This window comes from Mastomys coucha, unplaced genomic scaffold (assembly GCF_008632895.1).
Source record: "Mastomys coucha isolate ucsf_1 unplaced genomic scaffold, UCSF_Mcou_1 pScaffold6, whole genome shotgun sequence".
Classification (NCBI taxonomy): Eukaryota; Metazoa; Chordata; class Mammalia; order Rodentia; family Muridae; genus Mastomys; species Mastomys coucha.
The window spans coordinates 8,763,860-8,786,378 of record NW_022196912.1 but is presented as its reverse complement, the minus strand read 5'-3'; the positions used below and the strand labels follow the sequence as shown (position 1 = coordinate 8,786,378).

At 45.4% G+C, this 22,519-nt stretch overlaps 1 protein-coding gene across 1 annotated transcript in view; it reads right to left on the bottom strand.

Annotated features, from left to right (window-relative positions):
* Positions 1-2,803: 2,803 nt before the first annotated feature.
* The window catches only part of Abcg5 (ATP binding cassette subfamily G member 5), a 27,736-nt gene continuing 8,020 nt past the window's right edge, over positions 2,804-22,519 (bottom strand). Inside the window, exons 3-13 of the mRNA XM_031355550.1 lie at positions 21,477-21,613; positions 21,293-21,391; positions 18,914-19,046; positions 17,410-17,549; positions 16,246-16,375; positions 15,332-15,545; positions 15,024-15,229; positions 14,031-14,169; positions 10,288-10,473; positions 4,571-4,683; positions 2,804-3,347 (exon numbers count right to left, since the gene is read on the bottom strand). Of these exons, the coding sequence (XP_031211410.1) occupies positions 3,154-3,347; positions 4,571-4,683; positions 10,288-10,473; positions 14,031-14,169; positions 15,024-15,229; positions 15,332-15,545; positions 16,246-16,375; positions 17,410-17,549; positions 18,914-19,046; positions 21,293-21,391; positions 21,477-21,613 (1,691 nt within the window). The 3' untranslated portion in view covers positions 2,804-3,153. The remainder of the gene's footprint in view (positions 3,348-4,570; positions 4,684-10,287; positions 10,474-14,030; positions 14,170-15,023; positions 15,230-15,331; positions 15,546-16,245; positions 16,376-17,409; positions 17,550-18,913; positions 19,047-21,292; positions 21,392-21,476; positions 21,614-22,519) is intronic.

Below are 22,519 nucleotides of genomic sequence, written 5' to 3'. Positions count from 1 at the left end.
AAAACTTTATCGCTCCTTCTCGGAGTCCTTATAGCCTCTACTTCTGAGGTCCTTATTGCCCCAACTCCTGAGGTCCTTATTGCCTCTACTTCCGAGGTCCTTACTGCCTCTACTTCCGAGGTCCTTATTGCCTCTACTTCCGAGGTCCTTATTGCCCCAACTTACCTGGGAACTTACCAACTGGCTCCCCTGACTGCAAAAAGTTCTAGTCTCTTCGAGTGAAGGAGGAGTGAGTTCCCCGTTCGGGCCTCCACTTATCGCATCCACCTCAACCAGCAAGAAAGATGAGACCCACGAGCTCTTCTTTATGCAGTTTATTCAGGAACCTTCAACAGTCTTTAGCACCAAGGGCAAGGCCCTCGGCCGTTAAACACTCCCAAGCTTAGCCAATCCCCATGGGCCACGTGGCAAAAGCGGATAGGTCACCAAATGTGGAAGCAACCAAGGGCAACAAGCTTAGCCAAATAAGGGCTTTGTTTATGAGACCGCTCACTCTTGGGATGGTGGAAGCCAGTGCCATCTCGGGGCGTCGCTCAAGCAGCTTTCCACAGCAGGCTTGGTGGCATATGCCTTTAACCACTAAGCCAATTTTTTAGCTCTGGTAGCGATTTCCATATAAAGGTGGATGCCCATGTTGGACACCATCCTTCTGGAAAAATGTACTCAGATGCAGCTGGTAGGAAACCAGGAGGGAGTTCTCTGTTGTCATGGACTCCATTCAACAGAGAGACAGGAAGCAGCTGCAGGTGCACATTCCTGATCCTCACACCCAGACTCCAGCTGCCTAGAACAGGTCACTTAAAGCAGCAGCCTCCTTCCTCACCTCTCCCTCATCACCCAGTGAGGCTGTCACACTCACTTTAAATATCACCTTTTATTTTTTTAAGATTTATTTTATTTATTTTATGTGTATGAGTACACTGTAGAAATGTAGAAATGATGGCTCACAGCTGTACAAATGGCCGTGAGCCATCATGTGGCTGCTGGGAATTGAACTCAGGACCACACTCAGGCCCCTCTCACTCCACCTGCTCCGGTGTAATACACTGTAGCTGTCTTGGTGTCTTGGTGTAGACGCACCAGAAGAGGGCGTCAGATCTCATCACGGATAGTTGTGAGCCACCGTGTGGTTGCTGGGATCCAAACTCAGGACCTTCGGAAGAGCAGTCAATGCTCTTACCCACTGAGCCATCTCACCAGCCCCTAAATATCACCTTTTAAAGAACAGGCTAGACTTATGGGCTAGCATGTCATTAAGCTGACCAAAACTTCATGAGATGAGAATTCTACCCAGAATGACTCCAGGTGGGTATCACATGTAAGAAACCAGTTCTGAGTAAGTGTGGCCATCATCAGTAGTCAAGAAAGGTGTGTATGCTTGGAACCTGCATGTCTCTTCACACACTATGGGCACACGCTGGCGAGGGGCGTGTGGTTGGGGAGCCGGCATCCAGTCATTTTGATGGAAGAGGAGTCTGTTGGCTGTTTGTCTTGCATATGGTTCTGACATTTGAGAATAGTGCTCAGCGGGTTTATGACATGTCTGTGCTGTGGAGAAAGCTCTCCTGTGGCCAGTACCTTGATGGCTCAAACAGCCCAAGCTATAACAGTTATAGTAAGGTTCGTTCTACAAGTTGATTTTCTTACATCACTGTCCGTTATGTGACTTGAGACACAGGCTGTCACATGTCGAGAGAGATGTTTCTAGGGTGTTTCTAGGGTGCTATCACTAACATTTAATAGCTTGAAGTCACTCACAATGTCAATTTCCCAGATGTTTCTGAACTAGAATGAAATTCATCTGCATGTGAATAACAAAGCACCTTCCACTTCCTCATATCTTCAGTAAGTTGAAATCAGTGACTTCAAAGGAGGCTCCTGAGGGGCTCTGTTTAAACTGCTTGAGTAGATTACCATCTCTAAGGCTGCCTATAACTGATGTGACATACATAATCTGTAAGACATTGTGAAACTATTATACCATAATCATCGGTGTCACAGACCTTTTATAAAAATTGACAATCCCATACTGGTAATGTACTGACGCCTCAGATCCTTCAATACAGTTCTAAGCAATAGGCTTCCACTGTGGCTTCCTTCATTGTGTAATGGGAGACATTTCAAGTGCTATAATTTATCATTCTTTACAAGCTAGGTCACAGTAACGGGACAAGTTCATCTGCTCTCTCTGAGAGTCTCGCTCATCGTTACCATGGTAACATTGAGAGAATTAAATTTCAGACTTGTTCATGAATTACTTGCAGATCAATGAGAAAGATAATCAGTCATTTAACAGAGAATCATTTCTAACAGCCCACACCCATCATTTCAGCCCTGAAAGTATGTCCTATGGACGTGCGTCTGCTCTTATCAGCTTTCCCCTCTCCACACCTCAGGACCATGGATTCCTGGTGTGTGGCCGTTCTCTGGGGGCAGGGCGGGGGGCAGGGGGAAAGGTCCCGCTTGACTAGTTTTCTATATGGATGATGCATAGCAGTTTATCCCAGAATCACATAGCTCATTTCTATCACATGCTTCATCTTAAAAGGCAAACTATGCTAAAAGTGAAGAACAGCCAACATTTGTCTTATATGTGGAGTTCAGCATGAATCTTCTTCCTGAAGTTTCATCACTGTGTATCAGCGGTGCTCACCAACCTCTACCCAGTAGCTGCCTGATGCGGTCAGGTGACCCAGCCCCATCATGTGGACACGCATGGGGGGGAGGGGCACAAGCTCCTCTTCTGTAGGAGGCTTTCTCAGTCAAACCCAAAACTTTTTCCTGTATTTCTCAGTCAGTAATCATACGCATTTTTTATTTTTATCAAATTCTTTATCAAATGTAAACATAACTTTTTAAACAGGTTTATTTTTCTGTGCCTAGAAAAAAACACGTAGTCAAGCTAATGTCCTGTTGGTTTATGAACTATTATTATTTACATTATTGGACCTTTTCAGTCACAATGTCCAAGCACCGCATTGCCCCACAAGCTGGAATAGCAAAGGGCTATGAGTTCTCATTGCCCTTGGGGCTCTGGATAGATGCAGGGGTCACAGATGGAATCCTGATGCTTGGAAAACTGTACTTCTCTGTGCTCCAGGGGTGGGGGGGGGGCACACGTGCCCATTAACCCTTTCCTGCCTATCATCTTAACTATCTGCTAATCAGGTAGTCCCGGACTTTAAACACCACTACCCCTAGGATGACCAGAGTTGGGATGAAGGCGTATAAGATCAGAAAGTTTGCCGTGAATCTGGATGTGGCACCTGGACAGGTTTTCTCAATGAACTGGATCCCTTGGGTGAGGGAGCACATTGGGTTATTCAGCATAGACGTGTTGGATCCACCTGCCAAGGAAAAGGCAGACAACATCAGCTCTCGTGCTTCAGGTTACTGACACAAATATTTTCCTGATATTGAGAAAGTGTTCAGAACTCTAAGACATGACAGACCTGCCATGTTTCGGAGAACCCAGAATTAACAGTGAAATGAAGCAAAAGTGAGCCTGGCCGAAGAAGGGGTCCTGGCTTGTTTGAAGACGGAAAAGTATTTCCTTATGTTTTGAGAATAGATTCATTATCCTATTCCTGACCTGCTCCAGGTCTTGTTAGTTGAAGATTTTTAACCACTGAACTCTGCCAGGCACTGGAATTTCCAGTGTCCAAGGGACTTGTGTTCTCAGTGCCTGGTCAGGGGATCGGAGGTTGACTTTTGTCATAAAGAGTAGGTTTATTCATCTGTAATCTATGCACGTCTTGGGGGACAGAGGCAACATTAGCTCGCTTTGGTGTGTTCAGCAGATAAGAACTGAGCCTATGTAGAATATACTAGCCATTATGTAGGCCTGTCACTTTATAAGAATATCAGAGTGCCCCTAAGCAATTGACTACTGACAGGGGACTAGTGTGACCTCTGAATATTTTCCTTTGAAAATCAGAGAAAATGGGGTGTGGCTGGAGAGATGGCTGACAGGAAGGGCACTGTTCATTCTTGTGAGGACATGGGTTTGCTTCTCAGCATCCACTCAGCTGCTTACAACCGTCTGGAACTCCAGTTCCAAGGGATCTGACACCCTCTTCTGGCCTCTGCCAGTGCTAGGTGCTCACACAGCGTGCATGTAGATGTACACGGAGGCAAAATGCCTTAAATCAGAGAAAATGGAGGGTTTTATATCAAATCAAGGTTTAAAATACTTTTATTATGAAGATGCAACATTTCAGGAGTTTGGGATGCTAGCTTAGTCAGTAAAGTGACTGCCACAGGAGCAAGGAGACCTGAGTTTGGTTTGCTCACATGAAACTCTAGGCATGGTGACATGTGTAATCCCAGCAATGGGGAGTCAAACATCCCTAACCCTTGATGTCCAGCCAGCCCAGCCTAGTCAGAGAGCCTGGGACTCAGTGAGAGACTGTTTCAAACAACGAATGGGCAGCTATGAAGGAAGAAAATCTAAGGTTGTGTTCTGATACACATACACTCACAGCATTTCTTCCAAAAATACATTTCTCTAGAAAATTGCTTAGTTACAGTAGCATGCAAAAAAAAAAATATTGTAAAATAGAATACTTACCACAAGTGAAATTCAGGCCATAGAATTCATTGACTACAAGAATCTCACAACAGTATTTTTGGAATGTAAAATAACCCAGGATTTTTAAAGGAATGGGCATTTCTTCTATGTTTCTTAAGAAAAAGAAAAAAGAGAAAAAACTCAATAGGTTCTAGGAAATAGTCTTACTAAATGATAAAAGGAAGTCTTTATGTTTTCTAATAATCTAAATATAATCTTCCATTTCTATTGTAAAAATGATCCTTACTGTGAACTCTTCAAATAACATGGAAAACTGAAGCAAGTACCATTACCCAGAAACCACTGCTGACACTTTGGTGTTATGGTAGAACATGTATGTTTATGAAACTCATACCATGTAGAATGAGACTGTTCGCACTCTTGATGATCTTTACTCCCAAATAGATCCCAGCCATCCCTCTATGTCAGTAAGCATGGTGCTCTGTCATTTTAATCTTTGCCTGGCAACCCATCTCAGTAGAGACTTAAAAGCCTCTCATGGCTGTTGGCTGGTTCTCTCTGTCTCTGTCTCTTTCTCTGTCTGTCTCTGTCTCTGTATCTCTGTCTCTGTGTGTGTGTGTCTCTGTCTCTCTCTGTGTGTCTCTGTCTGTGTCTCTCTCTGTCTCTGTCTCTGTCTCTATCTCCCCTTCTATCTCCCCCCCGTTACTTAAATAAACATGCAAGAAATCGTACACACAACATCAGAGGAAAGGCTGTCATCTGATGAAGCTGAGATCTGAAGGTCCTCAGGGTGATTGAGAACCAGATTAGAACAGAAGGAGTCTAACAGTGGTGGAGCATGCCTTTAATCCCAGCACTCGGGAGGCAAAGACAGGTGGATCTCTGAGTTCAAGGACAGCCTGGTCTATAATGTTAAGTTCAGGACAGCCAGGGCTACACACACACACACACACACACACACACACACACACACACACAACACACGCGTGTGCACACACACACAAACCCTGTTTCAAAAAAACCAAACAAACCACCACTACCAAAATACAAGGGATAAAGCTGAGCCTGCAAGCAGAAGTTCTTGGGTTTGGGATTGGGTGTTCCCCGCCCCTTGTTCCCTTCTTTATCCTTGTGAAACAAGCTCCTTTCCAGTCTGTCTCAGGAGGAACTTCCAGCCAATACTGATTCTCTCTTGGAGCACTATATGATTTCTATCAGTAACAATCTATTATAGGACCGGTGAGATGGCTCAATAGTTTGGAGCAGATTTTGCTCTTCAAGAGGACCTGGGTTCAAATCCAGCACCTACATGGTGGCCCACAGCCACCTGTAATTCCAGTGGCAGAGGATGCAACAGACCCTTCTGACTTCCTTAGACATCAGATACACATGTGGTACAAAGACATTCACACAAGTAAAACATTCATAAATTAAATATATATTAAATAATTTCTCTTTATGAGACTCTAATCCTAGGTGCTCAGGGATTGTTGTGTTGTTTTGTTTTTGAGACAGGGTTTCTCTGAGTAGCCCTGGCTGTCCTGGAACTCACTTTGTAGATCAGGCCAACCTCAAACTCACAGAGATGGAGGGCCTGACTCTGCTTCCCAAGTGCTGGGGTTAAAGATGTTAAAGGCGTATTCCACTGCCTGGCACTTTGGGGTATTTTTAAGTATCCTATCCCTAAAGAACTCACAATGCAGTTGGGCACACAGACAGCACATCCTCAATGGTACAATAATATACAAGAGCACACCAACAACCAATGCCACATGTCCATTACACCCTTACAATTCATATTTGTTGTCTCTCCTATTCCCAGGTGATCCCCCAGCCCCATGGCTTTGAGCTATTGGCAGTTTTCCAAGATGAGGAACTGTGAACTGGAAAGGGTAGTTAAGGAAGAAATTACAGAGGAGAAGAACACATAAGGAGGCAGATGGCCTAAGCACAGGCCTGCCAGCCCCACTGCACCGCTGGATGGAGGATGGGAAGTGGAGGCCCAGGGAGATGAGCTTGGAATTGATGTTGGAACTGTAGGTCTGAGTAACCATGGAAACAATCAAGGTGTTTTTAAGGAAGTGGATGCAGGGCCAACAGTTGGAATGGAGGGGAAGTAACTAAGACAATCAAGAAGGGGAAGCAGGCTGTGGCAAAAGACCAAGTGTAAGATGACAAAGACCCAGACAGGGTGGTGGCCCCAGAGGGCTGCCCTACTGTGTGCTGTTCCTTTGAGATCAGAAGTGTGCCATCATCTCTCCCTGTGCACCGAGCTAAACACAAGACACATGCCCAGTGTGCACATATACTTGATGTTAGAAAAGAAACCCACATAGCCAGTGCCTGACCCCTGTGTAGCAGCCCAAGGAAAGTCATTTATTTCTCTGTGCAGTCTAACCTGTGATTTTTGCAAAGTTAATTGGCTCTAGTCCCTGCGCTGGTCACTAAGAGAGACTGTGGTGATGAATGGCACAGTCTGCTGCCGTCAAGATTGACAGTCTTAAATATTAAAGAAAGGATGCAATGTAAGATGGCCTTAATGGTGTGTGTGTGTGTGTGTGTGTGTGTTTATGTTTGTGTGTGAGTGTGTGTGTTTACATTTGTGTGTGTGTTTATATTTCTGTGTGTGTGTGTGTGTTTGTATTTGTGTGTATATATGTGTGTGTTTGTATTTCTGTGTGTGTGTGTGTGTGTGTGTGTGTGTGTGTGTGTGTGTGTGTATGGGAGTGCTTGAGAAAGAGCCCCTTCACCCTTGGAACCAGAGGGCAGGTATTGTCTGGGTGACAGGGAGATGAAGTGGAAAACTCAAGAAGAGAATAAGATTCTGTCACAGAAATCTTGGACTGCTTTCAAGAAGAAGGAACCAGGTGTTTGGCTGCTGCGTGGCCATCTGCACTATGTTGTTAAATGGGAAGGAACCAAGCATATGTCTCATCTGACACAGTACTGTGACCTTACTGTTGTTTTTTAAATTTTATTTTAAAAATTAGCAAGATACACAGCAGAACCCTGCCATTGATTATTTGGCTGACATTACTTTCCTCCTCTTAAATCCTATAATGTACCATGTAAGGAGACACAGCAATAAAGCCATTTCCATGTGTGTCTAAGCAAGAGGGAGCCAGAGGCAGGCAATTCAGTCAGGGAGATGATGATGTGAAGGGAGAGCTAGGACATTCATCCCTTCCCCCGAAATGGTACCAGACTGACTAGCATTCAGAGATCTGAGTATATGAAAGAGGAGGCATTGCCCATGCTTACTAAGGTCTACCTTGCTGGCTTGATTCTGAACCTTGGGGCTGACTTGCAGAGTTTTCCGAGATGCTGCCAACCCATTTCAGCAGCAGAGGCAAATACAGTGTAATGTAATAACCGTCTTTTATGGGTGAGAGCCTAGCTCGCTTTGCTTAGTAGTAGCTCGTCTTTCTATAGTCTAGTGTGGACATCTCACCGTATGCCTTCAGGCGGATTACCTCACTAACCGCTCCTGATTTGAAGAAGTAGCTTCTTATCTGGGGATTTTATAAATCAGGAAACCAGTTCCAACAGGAAAAAAAAGTGACTTGTTCATGGTCAAGAGGCAGCTAGGCCTGGCCCTCTCCAGGAAGCATGTACACTCTGGGCAGTCTCCAGGAAATGGGCCCCAAGCAGTCAAATCCAAGCCTGAAAACAAATTACTCCAATCCCACATAAATGCAATTGAATTTAAAAAGATGCCTACATTTTTGTTGTTTCTTGCTTGATTTTGTTGTGCTTGGGGACTGTGTGCATGTGTATGTGCATGCTCGTGTGTGTATGTGCATGCTCGTGTGTGTATGTGCATGCTCATGTGTATATGTGCATGCTCATGTGTATATGTGCATGCTCATGTGTGTATGTGCATGCTCGTGTGTATATGGGCATGCTTGCGTATGTATGTACATGCTCATGTGTGTGCATGCTCATGTGTGTGTGTGCATGCTCATGTGTGTGTGCATGCTCATGTGTGTACATGCTCATGTGTGTGTATGTGCATGTGTACATGTACATGCTCATGTGTGTGTGCATGCTCATGTGTGTGTGTGCATGCTCATGTGTGTGTGCATGCTCATGTATATATGTACATGCTCATGTGTGTGTGTGTCTGTGCATGCTCATGTGTGTATGTGCATGCTCATGTGTGTATGTACATGCTCATGTGTGTGTGTGCATGCTCATGTGTGTGTGTGCATGCTCATGTGTGTGTGCATGCTCATGTGTGTGTGCATGTGTATATGTACATGCTCATGTGTGTGTGCATGCTCATGTGTGTGCATGCTCATGTGCGTGTGCATGCTCATGTGTGTGTGTACATGCTCATGTGTGTGTATGTGCATGTGTATATGTACATGCTCATGTGTGTGTGCATGCTCATGTGTATATGTACATGCTCATGCGTGTGGGGGTATGTGAGTGTGGGTGTGTGCATGCTCATGTGTGTATGTGCATGCTCATGTGTGTGTGTGTATGTGCATGTGCATGAGCACACATGGGAGCCTAGAGTAGGATGCCATGTATTCTTCTCTGTCTCTCTCCATCCTAGTCCAGTGAGGCCGGGTCTCCTACTGAATCTGAAGGTTTGATTTGGGGGCCAAGCTGGTTCCAGCAATTCCCCTGTCTTTGCCGGGGCTACAGGCCTTGTTTGACTTCTGTGTGGGTATGGGGAGCCCACACTCAGGTCCTTGTGCTTGCAGATTTCCCTCTGAGTGTCGCACCAGCCCTTTAAGCTAAGTAAACAAAGCCACCCCAATTCCCTTAGGGTCACCTACTGGATCCTGCATGTACCGTTGCCTGGACAGATTTAACTCTTTACATTGTTAGATCCTTTCTGCAACTAATTGTAAAACATATGTGCATTGCATGTGTATTCTTGGTTATAAAATGATATATAATAGGAAAATTATAAAGTAAAATGTGATAAGAAATTAAATGTCATCCAGAGATTCTCAGTGTTGACATTTGGCATGTGTCCACTAATCTTTATTCTCTCTTGAATAATACTTTATCCTATTGGCTCTTTCCTTACTTCACTGATTTTAATTTCAGAGCACCCATGCTTGCCTCCTTGCAGGCTAGTGAGAGGAGGGGGGATTAGCCGGGCAAGCCACATTCCCCTTTACTAGGGTACAGAGTTCTAAAGAGATGGCTTAGCAGTGTCTAACAGCACTGGGTGCTCTTGCAGAGGTCCTGGGTTCAGTTCCTACCACCCACATGGTGGCTCATGACCATCTGTAACTCCAATTTCAGGGTATTTTCTGCCTTTTTTGGGCCTTTATAGGCACTAACACATACATGGTGCATATACATACATGCAGTCCCTCACACACACACATGAAATAAAAATAAATATGTTTAAAATGGGAATTGAGAGCTGGAATCGAGTGTCACTTGTACCAGTTAGATGTGAGCTAAAGTGCACAGTTTGGCTGTAAATTGGGCAGAGAATCTCCTAGAGAATCCAGATTGCTTCCTGTGTTTTGTTTTGCTAACTGGTTACACATGAGTCACATCAGTAATGTGCTTACGTTGTTGTGTCCTGATTTCTACTGAGAAGACATCTTTCTAACAAACTGAACAGTTCAAAGTCTGAGGCAATAATGGTTGGCAAGCGGTAGAAACATCCCAGTCTATGAAGTGATAAGTCGAGCCCGTACTACTCAGTTCTATGAAAGTCATTATTAGGTGATCCTTGACCACAAATCCTGCCAGACAAAATCTTTCCAATCATTTCTTCTTACCTGATAAATCCAGATCCAATAAGCAGCCCTGAAATGCTCAGTAGAGCCACTATACTGTTGACAATATTGGGGTTTTGGACCATACCAAGCAGCACAAGTGTTAGAAATTCTCCAATTAAGTGAGGGGCCAAAAGAGCAGCAGAGAAGTATCCAAATCTGGCAACTTCAGGATACAAGCCCAGAGTCCTAAAAAACACGAGGTCTTCAGTTTTCTCTCCACGCACTATCATTTAAGAAAAACACCATATTTGCCTCCCGTGACTAAGCTTTGTGGCCAGTGGGAGGTGGAATTAGCAGGGGGAGCCACAGTCCCCTTTGCCAGCCCTCATAGGAACAAAGCCAACATTTTACCTACTTATTACCACAGTTGTTTCTATTGCCTTCAACTCAGCGTGCATTGCTTGTTACAACTCCTTTAGTTCTCATGGTAAAATATGAAATTGCTTAGACAACAGCCTCCCAGGCTGGCGTGTGCAGTGTCGTTGAATTCTCCTGGTCTCTTCATAAATAACTGCTCTTCCTGCCGTTCCCACTCCAACACCCAGGGCTCCCCCACCGTGCTGCCCTGACCCCATCCCTATTCTGTAGGATTATTGCCAGCATGCAGTCACTCACCATCCACACATTACCCTCCCACCCCATCCCTCCAGTGTCATTTATTCTAAGAGCCTCCATATGACTTTCCTGACCTTGTAAACAAGCTAACCTGCATCTGTGTACACGTCTTTCACCTACTTGTTCTCACGGTGACAGTGTGTCTTTATACAGATTCCACTCAAGAAAGTTGAACTTTTGGATTGTTGTGGCAGCCAATTTTTATGCTGTGTTGGATATGAACCCAAGGCTTTATGCAACTTAGGCAAACACTCTACCAACTGAACCACATTCCCAGCCCTGATAGTGTGTCTTAAACTCTCATTAGACATGGGGCCCCATCAGTCCATTTGAAGAGCAAGAAAAAGACAAACAAATAAAAAACCATGTTTCACCTGCACTCTCCCCGCCAGTCTTGAAGGCTCTTCCTTCCCTCACCCAAATCACCATGGTTTCTTATTACGTCAATTTTCTTCTCCATCATAGTCTTGTGGTTTTAAAATGTTCTGTCTGTCACCTTTGACATTTTTTTTTTTGTTTGTTTGTTTTTTCGAGACAGGGTTTCTCTGTATAGCCCTGGCTGTCCTGGAACTCACTCTGTAGACCAGGCTGGTCTCAAACTCAGAAATCTGCCTGCCTCTGCCTCCCAAGTTCTGGGATTAAAGGCGTGCGCCACCACCGCCTGGCCACCTTTGACATTTTTATAGAATGAGGGCAAGGATCAGTCCCCACACCAATCTTTCCCCTCAAAATCTTTTAACTTTCTTGACAAACCATCCACAAAAGCGGCTCCTAGTCAGCTAGTCTCCATTGCCTAGCCACAGTCACTCGCTCTGTCTTACACTCACTCCATAGTGCTCAGAATCTTCCACTTCCAAAAATTCAGCCTCAAGTTTTCAAGCATGCTCTCTGCCCCCTTTCCCCCAGGCCTCTCTGACTCCGATGCCTGCTCACTTCTGCACTAGGGTCCTAGGAACCCTGCTCATTTCAGGGGTCAGAAGTGAGCATGGCATGGCTGTGCCAACTGGATCCATTCTTCCACGGTGCCACTTAGATTCCATTCTAAGGATATCTGTCTGTCTGTCTGTCTGTCTGTCTGTCTGTCTATCTGTCTATCTATCTATCTATCTATCTATCTATCTATCTATCTATCTATCTATCTATCTATCTATCTATCAATCATCTATCTATCTATCATTTACTTATGTATCTATGTATCTGTCTGTCTATAATCTATGTATCTGTCTGTATCTCTTTCTATCTGTCTCTGTCTCTCTGTATGTATGTGTGTATGTATGTGTATGTATGTGTGTGTATGAGTGTGTATGTGTGTATGTGTATATGTGTGTATGTGTGTGTATGTATGTGTGTATATGTGTATGTGTGTGTATATATGTGTGTATATGTGTGTATGTGTATGTGTGTATATATGTGTGTGTGTGTGTATGTGTGTATGTATGTATATGTATGTATGTGTATGTGTGTGTATATGTGTATGTATGTGTATGTGTGTGTATGTGTGTGTATATGTGTGTGTGTTTGTGTATGTGTGTGTTTGTGTGTGTGTGTGGTGTGTTTCCCCCCATCTTTGCTCAGTGTGATGGATCCGCTTGCACACACGATGCCATGCTTCTCTGGCACCCGTGTGTGTAACTAGGTGTGACTACTTTGGGAGGAATGTTCATCCACTCACAATTTGCTTGCCTGCGTGCTACGTTTGCAGCACTGGAGAATCTAACTCAGGACTCTAGGAAAGACTTCTATCATGGAGCTACACCCCACGTCCTCAAATGGTTTTGATGGTTTTCCTTACCATATTCTAAGACAACCACTCTTAAAGCCCAGTAGTCATGGGACTCATGCTGATTTCTTTCCTTGCTCTCCAAATGGACTAGTGGATGCCACACACACACACCCTCCCCATCCCATCCCCAGCCTAATGAGAGTTTAAGACACACTATCACGGGTGAAAACATTTTGATGAAAGAAATATACAAGGAACATTTAAGGATGAGGCAAACGTCCCTCTTTATCCTAGCTAGTACCAGCTTAGATCCTCACTGTTCCCGTCAGCTCATGCCTTATAAACCAGACTGCACCCTGCTACACTCCAGACTTCTGGAAGATGCCAATGAACCAACGTCCCTCCTTCAACCTGTTCAGTCCGGATACTGAACATGCTTATAGCGCATAGGCCTCATCTCTATCCTCTGAGTAAAAGTGTCTTCTGAGAGCACACACCAAGCCCTGCAAACCCTTCACTCTGGAGCCTAAGCCAGCACACCCTTGGTTATCTTGCACTTGCATGCATGTAGCTTATAAAAATAGTTCATGTTGCATGGCATGGGAATTGTGGAGGTTGCAGTTAGGAGCATCTTCAGAGGACACGAGGCAGTAAAGAGGGACAATGTCTTGGAGACCTGCCTGGAGTCCTGTCTACCTTGTCACTAATGGAGTCAGAACAAGCCAACTTGTGTCCTTCACGGCTTCCTACAGCAGAGTCACATGGAGAAGAGACATGGCAGAGACAGATGGGGAATCGTTCTAAGTTCTAAGCAATAAAGATCTAAGAAATAGAGAGCCATTGGTCAAAACCCGCAGAAGTGATGTGGTTCCCAATGCCTTCTTCCTGTAGCCACTCTCTTTCCCGAAGCCCTCTCCACCCACCAAAACAGTTCATGTTGCATGGCACGGGAATTGTGGAGGTTGCAGTTAGGAGCATCTTCAGAGGACACTAGGCAGTGAAGAGGGACAATGTCTTGGAGACCTGCCTGGAGTCCTGTCTACCTTGTCACCAATGGAGTGACTTCCAGCTCCATCAGCAAAGCTTTAGGCCAAGGAGCTGCTACAGCCTGGGGAGGCCAGCTGGCTCCTGCACCTGTATCCCAGCTCCTTGTGAGCACTCCTCTGTAGCCCAGACCCTCAGAGCATGAGACACACTGCTCCCTGATACCGTTATGCTGGCTGCTCTTGGGCAGCCCTCAGTGGGGTTATTTGTAATAAACTGTGTACCCTGCAAGGCAGGTTATTGACTAGACTTGGATGGAGTGGTTCACCCAGTAGCTAGCTGCCTCACATGTGTTCCATCACCTCCATGATGCCAAGAGGAGCCTGACCCAGGGGAACAATGCCCCTGGACACCACCTTACCAGTAACACACGCTGCTGAAAATCACCGTGGCAATGATGCTGAAGGGGAGGGCATGAAGCACGTAGGCCAGCAGCATCTGCCACTTCTGGTACAGGCCATCCTGACTCTCCTGGTCGCTGACGGCTCTCAGCATGGGAACTGGCATAGAAGGCATGTTCCGAAACAGTCAGTCACCACACCGCTGAGGGAGGAAAGGCTATCCAAGCTAAACCTGAGGTCAGCCAAGATGGTAGCCAAAGTTTTGGAAGGACAAGAAATGCTCCAGCCTCAAAAGTCTACACACTACCTGGGGATAGCGTGGTAGCAAAGACTCCACACTTTGCTTTATTCTCTCTAAAGTAATAAAGTGCATAGAAAGGGGTTATGAGTGAGTGACCCGAGGCCACTTGTTCTCTCCTGCAGAACCCTGGTCCCACAGCAGCCAGGATGAAGGTTCCGGGAAGCCAGAAAAGCCTGGTAAAGGCAGAGGCCTAATCATTGCCCTCCTCCCACTCTGGGGCCAACTATCCAAAGCCCCAGTCTTCCCTCTTTCCTGCATTTGGTGTTACATTTTGGAAGTTCCTCCAATGCCTATTCTTCTGTGGCAAACTGTAGTGCCAGCAGCACAGTGCTGCCTCTGGGTACCCACTGAGTTTAAAAATTAGGTGTTGGCTCTTCCAAAATAGGATCCAGCATGATAACTGAGTCTGCACCAACCGCAAGTCCTAGTCTAAAAAGAGTGAACTGTTGAAAAACTCTTTTCAAATTCTGCACCACCGACACCACATCACCTGGTGTTTTCTGGGTCCTTCAACCCTCAGAGATGCCCATTGGTGAACTCACACCAAATGGCATCCGACAGTTGGGGATCACCTTTCCTTGGAGATTTGAGGGAAGGGCAGGCTTATCTTAGAGAAATTTCTTTCTAATGGTGAGATTTTGGAAGGCAACATCTGGAGCAGATAGCCTTGGGGGAGAGAGCTGTATGTCCCCTCCCCCACACAGGCACTTACACAGATTCACAGCATTGAGCATGCCCGTGTACGGGGTGGCACCTACAAGCTGGTACAGCAGCCCCACACGGTCCTGGACAGCTCCCTTTAGCATATTGTTCTGGACCCGGAGAAGGAAGAAAATGAGGAACAGGCCCATGATCAGATTCTGAACGAGACGCATAATCACTGCCTGCTTATTCCTCATTAAGTTTCTTGTTACTCTCCTGAAAAAAACAAACGAGACAGTTTCAGTTCCTTTTATTTCATCATTGTAAATGAGTGTGAAGAGCTAAGACAGCCTTCAGCTGTATTTCCAAGGCTCTTACCTCAAGAGGACACCAAGCTTGCAGAACATTCCAGGAGGATCTTTTGTTTTGAAAGGAACCATAGGTAAGGTTTTCAGGTGTCTTGTTCTTTCAATATTCTCCAGAACTTTGTGATAGAAGTCAGACTCCTTGAAGGCGGACTCCAGCATCTGCACGCGCTTGTACGTTTCTACTTCCCGCTCTCTGCTCTGGGTGTCCACTGATGTCAAGTCCACTAAAAGTTTTCCCCAAAACATATGCGTTTCTAAGTACACATGCACACACATGCAAGCACACGGTGGGCAAGCATACATGATTCATCAACCACTCTTTATCTCAACGGAGAAGTTCCTGTCACTAATGACTATCTGGTATACTAAAATGTCTAAAGCTACCCAGAAAGGCCAGGAGAATCCTATAACAACTGCCTGGGAGGATTTCAAAACTAGTTTTTCTCTGACAGTCTGAGAGAGAAGCCCCATCATATGCTCTGCTAAGTCAGTAGAGGCAGGTTAACTGACCTGCCAAATTAACCCCTTGAAAAATAAGAAAACATCAAAACAGGCAAAGGCAAAAGTAAAGTTTGCTAAACCCAAAGCCTAGATGAGCCAGTGTTATCTATGCTGAAATCAAAGATAAGGAGGATTTAGGGCTGGCAAGATGGCTCAGCAGGTAAAGGCGGTTGCAACCAAGCCTGATGACCTGACTTCGATCCCTAGAACCCCCATGGTAAAAGGAGAGAACCAACTTCTCCAGTTGGTTGTCCTCTGACCTCTACATGTCGATAAATCACAAATGCGCGTGCAGGCACAGGAGCGTGCACACACACACACACACATACACACACATTCACACACACACTCACAATAAAAAATTAAAATTAAAAAAGATTTCCAAATAGCCATGATGGTAAACATTTTTAAAAATATACTTACTGTAGAAGTCAAAGGGGTTGGAATGTTCGGGACAGGGGTAACCACATTTATTAAAGAAGCCAAGCATCTCCTCCGGTGAGCCACAGAACACCAACTCTCCGTAAGTCAGAATGGCAATTTTGTCGAAGTGCTGATTGGACAACAGATGGTGTCAGTATGTGCTTCCCAGCCTGGATTACACACACCCCCCCCCCCCCCCGTATGTAGGTGTTGCTGTATGCCTTTGAGCCCCAGCATCACACTTGGGCCATGAGAGAGTGACCATGAGCAACCGGAGGTGTTCTGTGTGTTGCTTGGGTTTGAAATATTAAATCTTCATCTATTGATAAGCAAATACTGGCTAAATGAAGTTTCCTTGGGATAAAATCTATAATGTGGTGAAATAGGGTTTTGGTGGCTAACTAAGTCATGATGCCATTGCCAGGTGCCTCCCCTCCCCCATTTATGTGTGTGCGTGTGTGTGTGTTTGTGTGTTACACACACATCAACATCATGTGTCTTGCTTAATTATTCTCCACTTTGTTTTTAAGACAGTGTCCCTTACTGAACTTGGCACTTACAGATTCAGCTAGACAGAATGGCCAGCAAGCCCCAGAGATCTTCCTGCCTCTGCCTCCCTAGCACTGGGTACCTTCTAGCATGCACTTCTGTGCCCAGCTTTTACAGGCATGGGGACTCCAAACTCACAGCAAGCACATTACCAACGGAGCCCTCTCTCCAAGCTGCCACTGGCAGCATTTTACCAACTGTGTGATTCTGGCTCCATTTGAGTCATTTCTAACTTGTTCCCTTTTCTCCTTTCAAGTGTATATGTGGATGCTTGGCCCCAGGATTGCCTTGTGGACTAAATGATTGTGGCCCAAATGAAAGAGTGTGTTTTTTGGAGGGGAAACTGGGAATGGAGAAATTTACATGTAAATAAAGAAAATATCTATAAATAAATAAATAAAAGAAAATATCTAATAAAAAAAAGATGTGTGACTCTTGAAAAAAAAAAAAAGAAAGAGTGTATAGAAGATGCTTGGCATGCCTTAGGTACTGAGTAAATCAGCCCCTTGTTCTCTCATTACTGGTGTGTGCTCTTTACCCTGCCCTGCCATTCCTGGTTCAAGACACCATGCTCCTACTGTTGAGTTCAGTGGAACGAGAGGTGCATTCCCTTACTTGGAAGAGCTCAGAGCGAGGCTGGTGGATGGTGACAATCACAATTCGGTCCCTGCGAGCCAGCTCGGCCAAGAGGAGGACAATCTGATTTGCAGTCATGCAGTCCAGTCCTGTGGTTGGCTCATCAAGCATCATGACCTCTGCCGGCAAAGAAGGGTCGGATGTCTGAACCACTGCCCAGCATGCCTGTGCTTAAAACTCAGTACTTTTGACCAGTCCTTCATTGAGATGTTGTACCCCGTCCAAACTGCGTGGTAAGAAGTAGCCACATGGAAATCGGCTTTCAGCCTGAGCCCAGGAGAAAGAACCTGACCTGGAAGGACCCAACTCTCAGCTCTGGAGCACATCTGGAGACAGGAGAGAGACCCTATCAGGCCTCTTTGTACTCTGGACTACTTGGACTCCATGCCTGGGGCACTGGCAAAGCTCAGGGCTAGCAGGCAGGCTTGGGAAGGGTAAGAAAGTAGCTAATGTTTACCTAGCCCAACCCTGTTTCATACCAGGGCACTCTGCAGTATTAATGTGGTCTGGTCTTTGTACAGCAGAAGGAAGAAGGAATGTCTGAAGTGTCCTGCAGGCATTGGCCAGGTCCCTTAAAGGCTTTAACTATAGCCCACAGCTACCCAAGAAGTGGCAAGGGCTTTTTATCATCTCCTGACCACGCACCATCAGAAGAGGCAGGCTTATTCTAGTCCAGGGTATAGAAAGAATCCAGGTGCAAGATGCCCTCTCGAAGGAGCACGTACATGGTAAGGTTTGTCAAGTTGGGAGATGACCAAACCAGGCAGGGGGAGGCAGAGGACTGGCTATCTCACCTTGATAACCTTTTCCCCATGGTATATACACTCAGCCAACTCATAAACACTCTAGTCGTCCCAGAACCCATTGGCCTTCCCTATGGGGCACAAGAGTCCTGTTCTCATAAATCAGCATGGACAGGGTGGGCCTCATTTTCATGGAAGGCTCTGGTGGACCACAGATACACAAACAAGACACTCTTAAGAGATATTCAGTGTAAATGGTTTCTGTGATAGTAGCCCTAACTCTGAATAACCCGGTAGCCCCATGGTTAAGGTAAAACATGGTAAATGCTGAAGATGCATTTAATACACCCAGCCTCCTGAACATCTTAGCTGGATAACAGTGTACCATAGGACCAGTCATTGCCCCTCAAGGGCTCACTGCTGCCACCCAGCATCATGAGGAAGTGTGCTACCGTTTATCATTAGTCTGAGAAAGGATCAAAGTTCAAAGTTCAGTTTCACATTACTGTAAGGTTGGACTGTGGTAAGTTAAGGAACTGTCTTCCCAAATTACAGACCCTCACCAGGAAATGAACTGCATAGCATTTCCTAAAACTGGGGTCTTGAATTTTCCAAACCTCAGGGATATCAGTCCTACACGAACCATTTCTCACTGGGGACTGAGGAAAGAGCCTCAAGCACCTGAGGACATGTGGAGGATACCCTGCTAACATCTGGTAACCGCTTTGTGTCCCACTTACTGGGGTCCTGAAGGAGTTGGGCTGCAATGGAGACTCGGCGCCGCTCGCCACTGGAAATTCCCCCAAAATTATAGTTGCCAATCATTTGGTCTGCCACGTGGCTCAGACTCAGCTCTGTCATGACTGCCTCTACCTGTAAGAGATGCAACACCCTAGAGCTGCCATCTGCCTCTGTGGCTGGTACTTCAGTTTATGGGCTGGTGATGACTCAGGAGAGATAACACTTCTCTAGAGTACAAGGGCCACTTTCAGACTCGCCATACCCTGGGGAGAAAAGTCCGTTAGTAAAATCCACCTTAGTTTAATACATAACACACAGGTCAGACTCAAATAAAAGTTTTAAGTCCCTGGGGGGGGGGGTTGTTTATTCTTGCAACAGAAAAATGTCCCAAAGGCATAATTATGACATAGATTATGTTAAGTATTTGGGTTTTGAAATTTTATTATCATAAACATTTTATGTGCTTTAAAAAAAAAACCAATTTGGTTTGAAGTGGCCCCCATATCCCCTTCCTAACCTGAGTAACTCCTGGAGGCTCAAGTGGCCAATCACAATGTGGTTTTACATCAAAGGAATATAATCCAGCTTCCAAAAGTAATTAAAAGTCATTCTAATCTTTACTCAAATCTCTTCGAGAAACTTCAAAGAGTCCCCAACATATAATCCGAAGCTCTGCGCTTGTCCAGGCTTCTAATTCCCCACCAATCCTCTCCATTCACTTACCCCGTGACTTCCTGCAGTTCGCTTCTTATTCTCAACTCTCCACACCATAACATTCCAAAACAACCCTGACTGGCTTGCTAAAAAGGCTGCTCTTCCCCCGCTCTCCCCTTCTCCAGTTTACTGCAGCCCCCCAGAGACCGTTGGGAAATCTGTACCTCTATCCTTCCTCGACCCCCCCCACCCCCACCCCGAGTGAGTCTGCAGGAAGCCCTGGGGGAAGCAGAGGCAAGACTGGAAAAATACAGCAGAGAATTGGTTCTCGGCCACCTTTAATGAGATTGTGTCCCTTTCAAAATGGAAAAAGAAGATAGAAAGAAACCAGCACATTTCTTTGAAAAAGAGTGGCAATGTGACTGCAGGAAAAGAGACAGAAAAGAGGAACCACAGTCACTAGTGTAAATGAAGCGCTGGCCTACAGAAGATGTGAGAGAGAAATGAGGCGAGCTATCAGAAAGCTAGGAAGATCTGATCTGGGAAAAAGTCTTCTTGGAATCAGACAGAAAGATCCTAGAACTGAGCTTCGCTTGACATGTGGGTGCTCTGAATCGAACCCTGCTCGGTCTTCTGAAGAAAAAGCCAGAGCTCTTAACCACTTATCTAAGAGCCATCTCTCCAGCTCCCTTCTCAAAAAATTTTAAATGGGATTTCTCTGAACATTTTAGATTTAAAGAAATTACCAAAGCAAGCAGCGAGACAGCTGCAGAGGGGCTGCGCATAGCTTGTCCCTTCCTCTGTCACTTGGCTAGGCCCACCAAGCCACGTGAACGTGTTTTTTGCACAACCATCTCCCAGGTGCCCTCTCAGATGAGGGTTCCCTAGAAAGTATGGAGTCAGAGGGCGTGGGCTTTTCCCACAGGGTGGAGATGAAGTCCCCTCCCCAGGGTGATATTAGATATTAGTGAGATATTGTATTTGTACAAGCCTACTGAACGCCAGCCAGAGAAGACACCAGAGACAGGACCCGTGTGATACCCCTGAGTTCTCTGGGTAACCTTAGGGGGAGAGACAGCTGAGGCATCCCTATGTGGGGGCTGGGCACCTACAGCTAACTGCCTGGCTGAGTTGCTCACTTCCCCAAGGGCTCGGTAAGAGGCCTACCTAGGGCCAGGAAACAGGTCCTGTGGCAGGTGACAGCCCTGCCCGTTGCTGTTTTTTTCCCAGGTGGCTCCCAGGCAGGCCTTCACAGTCCAGACTAAACTTAAGCAATGTTTCTAGCTAAGATCAAGGTGGATTTATTTACAGCTACTTGCAAAATGGGTGTGGTCAACAAATAAACCTAGACGGAAAAATGACTCCAAGGTTTCTTCCTTAATGGAAGAAACTTAGTCTACTTTGCATGAAGCCCCATAAAGACAAGACAGAGTGTAACAGCACCGACCACTGAATTGGATCCCCTGAAGCCACATGATGATGGGACCAGAGGCATCATAACAAACCAGACTTGGGTTGGAGGGGTCAGATTTCAGATGTTCAGACAGTTCACGTAGCTGCCACTTAGGATGGCAGAGGTGGAGGAGAATACAAGTGTGAAAGCAAAGATAAAAAACGGGAGGACCAGGGGTGGCCAGAGGAACTGCTGAGGCACCTGGTCTTGTCCCCTGGGGAACTGGCCTTCAGTTACTTCACAGACTGGCCTCTGTGTTAACTTCAAGTACCTTCTTGTTGTAGAAGTCCGCGGAGCTGCGGCGGAGGGCCAGCATCGCAGTGTATCGCAATGTCTCGCGCACAGTGAGGCTGCTCAGAAAGACGTCGCTCTGCAGGAAAGGGGACATCAGGGCCGTCGGAACCCTGGGGACAGGGGCCAGAGCCCAGGCAGGCCGGGGCCAGGGACACGCCCACCTGCAGGACGTAGGAGAAGCAGTCTTGGAACTGGTCCCTGCGCAGCCTGCAGCCGTTCACAAACACCTCCCCTTCCAGGGTCCCAGTGCGCCGCAGCCTCCCAGAGATGGCGTCCAGCAGCGTGGTTTTCCCTGAGCCTAGGGGCGACAAGAAAAGGCCCCAGAGGAGCCTCTGCACGGTGAGAATGGGGGCACTTCTCCAGACCCTTTGTGTCTCAGTGGGACCCTGACTGCATCTCATCATAGTCCCCGGTGGTCAAAATCCCAGGATCTAAATAAATCTTTCCAGTTTACTCTCTGAGCGAACTGGGACAAGCCTAGTAAAGAGGCCAAACACCACATGGAAGTGTCTTCTGGTTCTGATGACAAGAAAGCAGTCTCTTGCCCTTGGTAGACAGAACTGGAATCCAGGTCTGAAGAATCTTTGTATTTACTCTTTTTTTTTTTTTTAAGTTTTATTGCATTATAATGAGAAAAGTTACATGATTTCAATTTATCTGAATTTAACATTTAAAAACATACTTTAAGTAAATAGAATTAAACCACATTATTTTTTTCCTTTTGTACCCCAACTCCTCCCAGAGACCCTCCTTCAATACCTACAATATCTTTTTTGTCATATTCTTTAAAATTTATAAAATATCATAACAATAAAAATGAGTATTATAAAAGTTGTTTGATATAAAATAACAATTAATTTAATGTAGATGCTTGTCTACAATACTGAAAATATGTTTTTCTCAATATAAATTTTAAATAACTCCAAATGTATTAACTGTATATTTCAAAATAATACATCACTATTAATATTTTCTTAAATGAACATAAACATATGAAGTGTTTTTGTTTGTTTGTTTTATATTTAGTAGAGCATAAAATCTTAGCTCTTACTGTGGTAACTTGATACAAGAGTTACAAACATCAACCAAAGCATTCAGTCTTACTCTTTGTTGTTCTCTTACAAACCTCCTCCCAGTTTAATTGTCTTCATTTCTTTTGGGTATATAAATACTTTTAAAATATGTAAGCTGTTCTGAAAACCAT